This window comes from Astatotilapia calliptera, chromosome 8 (assembly GCF_900246225.1).
Source record: "Astatotilapia calliptera chromosome 8, fAstCal1.2, whole genome shotgun sequence".
Classification (NCBI taxonomy): domain Eukaryota; kingdom Metazoa; phylum Chordata; class Actinopteri; order Cichliformes; family Cichlidae; genus Astatotilapia; species Astatotilapia calliptera.
In genome coordinates, this window is record NC_039309.1 from 12,917,103 (window position 1) to 12,927,416 (window position 10,314).

Consider the following 10,314-nt stretch of genomic DNA (forward strand, 5'->3'; position numbering starts at 1 on the left):
AGGCTGGGACTACAGACAGAGAGAGGGAAAGGTTGAAGATGTGCGTGAACACTCCAGCCAGCTGAGCCGCGCATGACTTGAGGACGCGGCCGGGAATCCCGTCCGGACCAGTAGCTTTGCGTGCGTTCACCTTCCTGAAGCACTTCCGCACATCCTCCTCAGACACAGTGTGCGCACTGACGTCATCCGCGGTGCGCACACTGTCCGGTCTCATGGTGTTCGCTGTGTCGAATCTAGCGTAGAATACGTTTAGATCCTCACACAGAGAGGCCGTGGTCTGCGGTGTGCTGGTTTTCCCTCTAAAGTCTGTGATCGTGTTTAGTCCCTGCCACATACTCCGAGGGTTGTCAAACTGTTGCTCCACCCTGTCCCTGTACTCACGTTTGGCTGCTTTGATCGGCTTCCGGAGTTGGTAATGTGCGTGTTTGTAGTCCGATGTGTTCGCGGAGGCAAAGGCGGTGCTCCGTGCCGCCAGTGCCGCGCGAACATCTCCGTTAATCCAGGGTTTTTGATTTGGGAAGGATTTAACTGTTCTGGATGGGACGACATCTTCCACGCATTTCCTGATAAGTCCGCAGACTGAGTCTGTGTATTCATCAATGTCCCTAGCAGCCACGTGAAACATTTCCCAGTCCGCGTGATCAAAACAGTTCCGCAGCGCAGACTCCGAATGGTCCGTCCAACAGTGCACCGCCCTCCGGGTTGGAGCTTCCTGTTTCAGCTTCTGCCTGTAGGCGGGCAGGAGCAGGGATGGAGCGGTGATCTGATTGGCCGAATGGGGTGCAGGGGAGGGCTTTGTACGCATCCCGGAAAGAGGTGTAGCAGTGGTCGAGTAGCCGATCTCCACGAGTGTTAAAATGGATGTGTTGGTGGAGTTTGGGTGAGACTTTCTTCAGGTTTCCCTTATTAAAGTCTCCGGCTGTGATAAACGCCGCCTCTGGGTGTGCGGTTTCCTCGCTGCTGATCGCGCTGTACAGTTCCCTGAGTGCTCGGTCAGTGTCGGCTTGTGGGGGAATGTAAACAGCCGTAATAATCACTGCTGTAAATTCCCTCGGTAGCCAGAATGGCCGGCACTTAATCATCAGGTACTCCAGGTCCGGTGAGCAGAAGGATTTGACCGGGTGCACGTTCGCATAATCACACCAGCTGTTGTTGATCATGAAACACACACCACCGCCTCTGCTTTTCCAGTAAGATCCTGTGACCTGTCTGCGTGATGCATGGAGAACCCCGGTAGTTGTATTGCGGAGTCCGGTACCTTGTCCGATAGCCAGGTTTCTGTGAGGCAGATCACGCAGCAGTCCCGCATCTCTCGCTGGAATGAGATCCGTGCCCGAAGCTCGCACAGCTTGTTCTCCAGAGACTGCACATTAGCCAGTAATAAACTGGGTAACGGTGGTCTGTTAGTGCGCCGTCTCAGTCGAACCAGAACGCCAGATCTTCTCCCTCTGCGTCGGCGTTTGCGGCCTCCAGGGCCAGAGAACAAAGGCGTCTCAGGTGAGATGAATGGGGGGTCTGCAAACGGAGCGTCCGTGTTGCAAAACTTGAACTCCGGAAAGTTATAAGAAAGACCGTCTTTTATGTCCAGTAAGGTTTGTCGGTCGTACACAAGGAGACATGTGCTACTCGCGAAAAAATGAAGGAAAAAGTAAAATTAAACACAGAAAAAAGCTGTTGCTTGGGGGAGCTCGCGACAAGGCTGCCATACTCGGCGCCATCTTGTTCCTCTTTTGGTGTGTCGGAGGAGTAACGTATTACTTGCATTCCTGTGTGAGTTAATACTGTGTGCGTGCTTACCATGTGAGTATTGTAAGATGAGAGTGATGCTTGTTTGACTTTATCTGTGTATTGGATACGTGAGAAGCTAGTCCCGTTGCTATCGCTAAGATGCGTTTTTTGGACCTACTACAGGCAGCCTTGTTCAGCCCATATTTCATTCCATATACGACCTTACTGTCAAGCATTGTGGTTGTAGGTGGATGTAACTATTACCTATGTTTATTCTCTGAATCGTTGTATCTGCAGAGGTCTGGTTTGCCAATGTATATTACGAGCCAGAAAATTCATTTATGGTCTTAGGGTGCCATCTAAGGTGGCCATGAGGTTATGGCAGATGTATAACATTACGCTGGAAACCCCACAGTACTGTATAAGGGGTACACTGCTATCCATAGTGGTTAATACAATGTTTGTTCTTTCTGTTTACAGATGACCACATAACACCCATATACATACTCACACCCCCTTTACCTGCATGTGAATACTGTGATGCAATTGCCTCCCTTACCGTTAATGAGGTGGCAGATGACATCAACAGGATGTACAGCGTTGTACATCCTGTTGATGTCATCTGCCACCTCCTTATTAAAGTTATTTGAACTACATCACTGTGGAGTACATTCCTTCTGACCGAGGAGGACTCAGTTGAAGCGTGATCGGCAATCAGTGCAAACATACATTACATATAGGTACCTGGGTGTTCACCTGAATAATAAACTAGACTGGAGCCACAACACTGATGCTCTCTACAGGAAGGGACAGACCAGACTCTACCTGCTGAGGCGGCTGAGGTCATTTGGAGTCCAGCTAGCGCTTTTAAAGACCTTCTATGACTCTGTGGTGGCATCTGTCATTTTTTACAGTGTTATATGTTGGAGCAGCAGTTTATCGGCAGCTGAGAGGAAGAGGTTGGATAAACTCATTTGGAAGACCAGCTCTGTTCTGGGACCCAGTGCAGTTGGTGGGAGACAGAAGGACTCTGGCCAAAATAACATCTCTGATGGACAGAGTCTCCCACCCCATGCATGTAAATGTTGCTGAACTGCAGAGCTCCTTCAGTGACAGACTGCTACATCCTAGATGCATGAAGGAGCGTTTCCGCAGGTCCTTCCTCCCTGCAGCTGTCAGACTGTACAATCAAAACTGCTCCCAACAAACATAGAGTTTTACATCAGCGCTGTAACTTGCTCTATTTTATCAACCCATTCACACTATAAGCAGGGTTTGCCTCTTATCTGTATTTAATTTTATTTAATTTAATAACGGTACAGTACTCTGTTTTTGGTAACCCTTGTCCTTGATGTAAATATGTAAAAATTGTGTATGTTTCTGTTCTGTGTCTTGTGTACTGTTTGTTTGTATGTGTCTTTCTTGCTGCTGTTACACCCAAATTTCCCCTTGTGGGACAATTAAAGGATTATTCTATTCTATTCTATTCTATTCTATTCTATTGCTAACTTAGAAATCGGATGTCCTTGCAGAGCCTTACCTCCATCTTCTACATCCAAAATCGACTGAAGCTGTCTGGTGATGCTTGCTATGTCCATTTTTGATTAATGTAGTTTGTTAACAACGTTAAGTCCGGATAAAGAAATTTAATGTGTGGTTTTAAATATATACTAAATGGTTTTAGGGTGTTTTTACTGACTTTATGTCTCTTCCATTATGTTATTTCTCTCTCCTACAGGGTCCTTTATAATTACATGACCAATTATGTAAATTAGGCGATGATGTCATCTAGCGACTGAGTCCTCCAGCTTCACTGTTTATATTATGCTAACATAGCTGTGTCGCTAGCGATCACATAGCACAGGGGTGTCAAACTCAAATACACAGTGGGCCAAAATTCAAAAATGGAACAAAGTCGCGGGCTAACGTTAATATTTATTTTAAAAAAATACTTCCTCCAGATATAAGAATGAATCTTTTCTTATGAACTCAAACACGTTTTGCTGAAAAACTGAATATGGAACAAGCAAGCTTAATACTAAACAATATATATTAAGCTGTGTAATACCAGTAGGCCAGCTCTGATAGTAATTTGGCATGGCTTCGCGGGCCAAATGTAATTAAGCTGCGGGCCAAATTTGGCCCACGGGCCAGAGTTTGACACCTATGACATAGCACATCATTATATACCAGCTAACCAAACTTCAGTAACCCCACAAACCTCACTGCTGTTTACGTTCCTGTACGACGTTGGGCACTGGAACCAGCAGGAGGCAGACACCTGACATTGGGGTGTCATCCCAGGGTCCTTTTTTTGTATATTTTTTGTGTAACATATCTGACATACATAAGCACGTTAGACTGAAAGATGCAAAATCCTGACAGTCAGAAAATGCTGTTTTATGCTGAAGCACAGATAAGACATTTTTGAAAATCATGGACTTCTTCACAGTTTTCTGAAACTATTTTACAGTGTGTAGGTGTGCCCCCCTTCCCCCATGTGACTGTTTCAGGGACTGAAACAGTGGTGGCTGTTTGGAAGAATCTAAAATATAAAACAGTTTTTTGTTTACTACATAGTTCTATATGTGTTCATTCATAGTTTGATGCCTTAAGTGAGAATCTACAATGTAAATAGCCATGAAAATAAAGAAAAACATTAAATGAGGTGTGGTCAAACTTTTGACTGGTAGTATATATGTCCACAAACCCTCACACTTCCGTGTTTTATGTAAGAAATATTTAATAAGAATCGAACTTGCAGATTGATTGTCTTTGTTGTGCAATCACAACCACGGACGCTATAGCATTATCCAGGCAGTGGTGCTACATTTAAAGCAAAAACAGATAAATAAAATATAAGTTGTTGTTTTTTTTAGTTGGTATTTCCAGGTTTATTACGTCATGATTTAGTCAAACCAATCAGCGTCTAGTTCTGACCCAAATACGGAAGCAGCACAGACAGCGGCGAAAGTAAAAGTTGACATGCTTTCTTGGGCGTGGAAATGCAGTCCAAAGGCTTTTTATAGACATTAATTATTATAACCACGGGGACGTCACATCTTATTTAATGCTCAAGATGTCTTCCTCTTGGTTTCGCGTTGCACTTCCGCTTTGTTTTGCGGTTTCATCGGTCGCCCTGGCCATCAGCGGACAGATTTCCCGGTAAGCGGTGAATGAGTGCGCGAAATAGCGAAATAAAAACCATCTTGTCTCGACAGGATTGCGCACTTTCACGGTAGACTGCGTACTCTTGTTTGTAAATGAGAAGAAAAGTAACGGTCTAATGCTGACTAACAGCGCCCCACCTGGCTCCTCTGTGTTTTTGTGTGTCTTGTGTAACAGCCATGCCGACCCCTCTCCCCGCTGTCATCGGTTTGTGCTCTGTGGCCGGGATGGCATTAATCTTGAAGATAAAGGTTGAAAACCGGACGTTAAGCAGCCTTCTGAGCCAGCATGTAGCGGTGAAGGTTGTAGGCTGGCTGGGCAGGCGGCAGAGAAGGAAACTTGAAGCAGACACACTCAAAGTCAAAGAAGTCCAACAGGAGACTCTGCTGAAGCGCTTGCGTAAAAGCGCAGATACGTATTATGGAAGACAGTACGACTTCAGCTCAATAAAAGGTAAGCAGCGAAGTAGATGGCGTTAGTTTAGCAAGCAGGTAGTGTGAAGACATTTGTGCTTATTCAGTGTTAACGCTTGGGAAGACCGGGGTGACACATTAAAGGAAAAAACTCGTGCCACCAGCTGCCACCAGACCCCAGAGTCCTTAAATAACGGCAACAAATCACAATTTCATATTGATTTGATTCCTATTTTAAACGTGTTGCTTTCCAAATATAATCAAAGCTGCATTTATCTGTTCACAATTTTTATTGTTTACTTGTGTCCATGGTTCACCTGCCTATGCCCTGTGCACATATAGCAGCAGTATCATATAGTCTGTGGATGAGAATGTGGTTTCTGAGAGTACCACCAACTCATTTCTGCTTGTTGTAATGTTGCTGTTTAAACTATTCACAGCAGGCCAGGGTATTAAATGACCCTGAGTATACTGGGAAATGTCCCAGTGTTCCTGATGGGCACGGACAATGCAGCAGGTCCTGAGAATTGCGATGCTGAAATTGGGGACTGTTTGATACTTGTGCTTAAAATAAGCTCAAATGATGAAAGATAAATTAGAGGTGTCAATACAGTTTTGATTTAAATCATGAAATCTGTTTATTTTCTAGATATTAAAGAATTTCAGGCATACCATCCTATTACTACATACACGCACTATCAAGACCTAATCAACCGCATCGCAGCTGGAGAAGAGAAGCTCATCATTGCAGAGAAGCCATTAATTCTGGCCATGACCTCCGGGACATCAGGATCCAGTGCCATGCTGCTCAGCACTAAGGACACCAACACTGAGTTCTTCCTGCAGGTGAAGTCACTGCTTGATGATGATGATGACGGTGTAGCCCATGCGCTGCGCAAGGAAATTTTACTAATAATACTCGCTGTGTGTTTCCATCAGGGAGTGACTGTGTGCTTAGATGCCATGCAGCAGGCATTCGCTGAGACCAAGAGCCTTCAACGCACCACCAAGTTCTTTTACACTCCTACTTTTCGGCAGTCTGAGGCTGGAATTCCCATCGGACCAAACTCCTCGACACCAGCCTCCTCACGCCACATCCTAAACCTGTACACGACTCCAGCACCTGCCTTCAAGGTACAATCAGCAAGCCTAACAAGTGGTCAGCCTTTGTGTGACCGATTCGGTAATAAAATCTTATGTTTCTTCAGGTTCCCGGTGAGAAGGACACGCTCTATTTGCATCTTCTTTTTGCGCTGAAAGATCCTAATGTGGGAACTCTGGAGTCCAACTTCGCCTCCACAGTTTTCTATGCCTTCAGTGCCCTACAGGTACCCAGTTGTTTGTCAGGAATGAGTTACTTTTGTTGTTTTTGTGTTTTTCTTTCTTTTTATGTGAGTAGAGGCATAAAAACAGGACTTAATGGGAAACCGTAAAGTATGTAAAGTAATTCATCCATTCCATCCTTCAAAGAAAAGCATTAGCAATGTTATTTCTTGTCTATTTTAAGAGACAACGTTTCATTGAGCAGTAGCAGGCTGTTGTTGTCCTTCACATGTGCCTCATTTCGTTCTCACTGGGACATCATTTAGTAAAACAAGATGAAATCTTGAGTCAGGTGTTTAGCTCCCACTGACTGATTAAAACATTTGTGTTAATTGCTTTATGAATAAAGGCTTGGGCAAGTCATTTCTCCCTAATATGCTCTCGATCTCATAGGAGCGTTGGCAGGAACTTGTGGAGGACATTGAACGGGGGAAAATCAGCACTGCTCTGTCTCTGGAGCCCAAAGTGAGGGCCAAGCTTGAAGCGCTAATGAAGCCAGACCCACAGAGAGCTGCCCAGCTCCGGGCCCACTTCCAGGACGGCTTCAGGGGGATTGCCAAGCGCCTGTGGCCTCATCTGAACCTGGTCCTGGCAGTGGACTCAGGCTCCAATCAGATCTACGGTGAAATGTTGAGGGAGAGTTACTGCAAAGGAGTGCCTTTCTACTCGCCCTTCTATGCTGCTACTGAAGGTAAGAGCCTTCATTTACATTTTTAAGCTGTTTAATTAAAAACCGTTGCAGTTGGGCATTTGTAGGGTTTCTATATGTGGATGAGGTCAGCATTTGCTCTCATTATCTGTGCCCCTGCAGGTTTAATTGGGGTGAACCTGTGGCCTCAGGAGTCAGAAAGACGTTACTTGCTGTGCCCTCGCTCAATGTTCTGCGAGTTCCTCCCAGAGAGCAGCCTGGATGAGGAGGCCCCTCACACTCTGCTGATGGAGGAGGTGAAGGAGGGAGAAAACTATGAGCTGCTTGTCACAAATGCTTCAGGACTTTACAGGTTCGATTTCATCTACAAACAAATATAAATAACTGCAGCTGTATGTTTACGTCCTCATGATTGTGATGGGTCACACTGCATTTTAACATGTTCTAAATCTGTTTAAGAATCAAATGGAAGTGTTCATGTTTGATATGTAACACTTTATTAGGTACACTTCACTACTTTTAGGTTGGACATCCTTTTTTCTTAATTCTTCACAGCAAAGATTCAACACGGTACTGGAAACATTCCAGAGAGAATTTGGTCAGTGTTGACATGATGGGAATCTCCCGTTCCACAAATGCTCTATTGGACTGAGACTTCTGTGACTGTGGAGGTCATCTGAGTACAATGAACTCATTGGTCAAGAAACCATTTTGAGACTTGATTGAGCTTTGTGACATGGTGTGGTATCCTACCGGAAGCAACCATCAGAAGATGGGTACACTGTGGTCATAAAGGGATGGACATGGTCAGCATCACTATTCAGTTGGAGGCTGTGGAGTTTAAAAGGATCTTGGTACCAAGGAAACAAAGAAAATATCCCTGACACCATTATGCTACCACCACCATCTGCCTGAATGATTGTTACAACAAGGCTTTCATGTTGTTTATGCCAAATTCTGATCCTCTCTCCAAATGGTGGAGCAAAAAATGAAACTCTAGGCAACTTTTTCCAATCTTGTCCAAATTTGGTGACCCTATGTGAATAATAGCCTCAGTTTCCTGTTCTTCAGAATCAGATTACTTGTGGGAATAAATGTGGATTACAGTTGCTCCAAGTCGGTAACAGTAACAGACTAAACAATACAGTATGTTACAGATTTTACAAATTTAAGAAACAGCACTAATATATACAAATCACTCAATTATAAATATCAAGAATTAACAGAGGTGATTCTAAATAAATATCAAGAATATTGCAGAGTATGAGTGGCAGCTGATGTGGTCTTCTGCTGCTGTACCCATCTGCTTCATAGTTCAATGCACTGTGATTATAGAAATGCTCTTCTTGATAATTTGGTTGCAACAAGTCATTATCTGAGTTTCTGTTGCCTTCCTATAGGCTCAACTCAGTCTGGCCACCCTCCTTTGAGCTCTGACATCAGCAAAGCATTTCTACCAGAGATCTGCCGCTCACTGGATATTTTCTCTTTTCCGTGCCATTCTCTGGAAACCCTAGACATGATTGTGTGGTGAAATCCCAGCAGACACCAACAACCATGCCACATTTAGTCACTTAGATCAACTTTCTGACCCATTTTAACACCTGGTATGAACTTCAGTGGGTTATCTTGACCATGGCTACATCTCTGTGTGCACCAAGTTTCTGAGTGGCTCATTAGATATTTGTGTTAATGAGCAGTTGAACAGGTGTACTTAACAAAGTTGCTAATGAGTGTAAAATCAGATTTGTCCGATGGCTCTGTATGACCATCACTGCAATTAAAATGTGATATTACAACTATAACAAACTCTCATATTTACCTGTATATTTCCCTTGTTACAGATATCGCATCGGAGACATTGTAAAAGTTGTTGGATTTCACAACCAGTGTCCCATCGTGGAGTTTCAGTACAGGTACAGCACTGGACAGCAGTACAGTTTTTCTTATGCTGTGTGTGTGTGTGTGTGTGTGTGTGTGTGTGTGTGTGTGTGTGTGTGTGTGTGTGTGTGTGTGTAAAGCATGACACGATACTTTCTCCTTGCTTCCATGCTCCATTAGACGAGGTCAGATGCTGAATGTTCGAGGAGAGAAAGTGTCAGAAGCGTTGTTCCTCAGTGCTTTGAAGAAGGCCGTCGCTCAGTGGCCAGGAGCTCAGCTGGTTGACTACTGCTGTGCTGAGAGCGGCATCCTGGGTAATATTTGTTCTTGTTTATACCCTTAAATCATAGAAGAAAGTTGAATATGATGCGAAAACTATTGAACCCTTTGCAGCATATTTTATTTTATTTATTGTGGCATTGCAGGAGATACAATTGGTGGCTCGGACCCTCACTACCAGGTGTTCTTAGAGCTGAAAGGTGTGAGGAGGCTTACAGAGGAACAACGACATAAGGTAAGAGAAATCCTAATGAAGGTTCACCAACAGGCAGCATGTTTACAGTCTGTCATTAAATCACTCTACCTTGTCTTTTTGTTTGGTGTTTCCTCTCTTGCTTCCCAGCTGGACATTTCTCTCCAGCAGGATTCGGCCGTCTACAAATCCTTCCGTATCAAAGGCAGCATCGGGCCAATGAGAGTGCAGCTGGTGGCAGAGGGAGCGTTTAACAAACTTCGTAAGCAGATGATGGCGTACTCGAGCACCTCACCCAATACGTTCAAAATGCAGCGAGTGCTGCGCAGGAAAGAATATGCTGAATTCCTTCTGGGCAAAACGATTTCCTGAGATCACTTACAGACTGATGATATTGGATGTTTTTTATTTATGACTGACTTAATGAAGTGTGCCTGTGGGAGATGTTAACCACAATGCATTAACTCTGATTTTTAAACAATAAAAATGCACTTTTGACTTTTGACAAAATATCCCCGAAGTCTCATCTGTACAAAACCCCCAATTTAGAAGTTTCCCGAGTATTTCCAGTGGAAATTTTCTGGTGACACCAGCACGAGAAAATCTTTGAGCTGTATTTAAATGTAAGCTTCAGTTGCCATTCCTCAATAAATTTCACTTTACTTTTCTCCAATGTTTTT

General features: G+C 44.1%; 1 protein-coding gene across 1 annotated transcript; it reads left to right on the plus strand.

Moving 5' to 3' along the window:
• The first annotated feature begins 4,647 nt into the window (after positions 1-4,647).
• On the plus strand, positions 4,648-10,302 carry ghdc (GH3 domain containing). Its single transcript, XM_026178659.1, has 11 exons — positions 4,648-4,893; positions 5,074-5,349; positions 5,959-6,155; positions 6,249-6,443; positions 6,518-6,637; positions 7,026-7,323; positions 7,444-7,633; positions 9,126-9,197; positions 9,343-9,476; positions 9,588-9,676; positions 9,785-10,302. The coding sequence occupies exons 2-11, from the start codon at positions 5,076-5,078 to the stop codon at positions 10,004-10,006; spliced, it is 1,791 nt and encodes a 596-aa protein (XP_026034444.1). The 5' UTR covers positions 4,648-4,893; positions 5,074-5,075; the 3' UTR covers positions 10,007-10,302.
• The last annotated feature ends 12 nt before the right edge of the window (positions 10,303-10,314 follow it).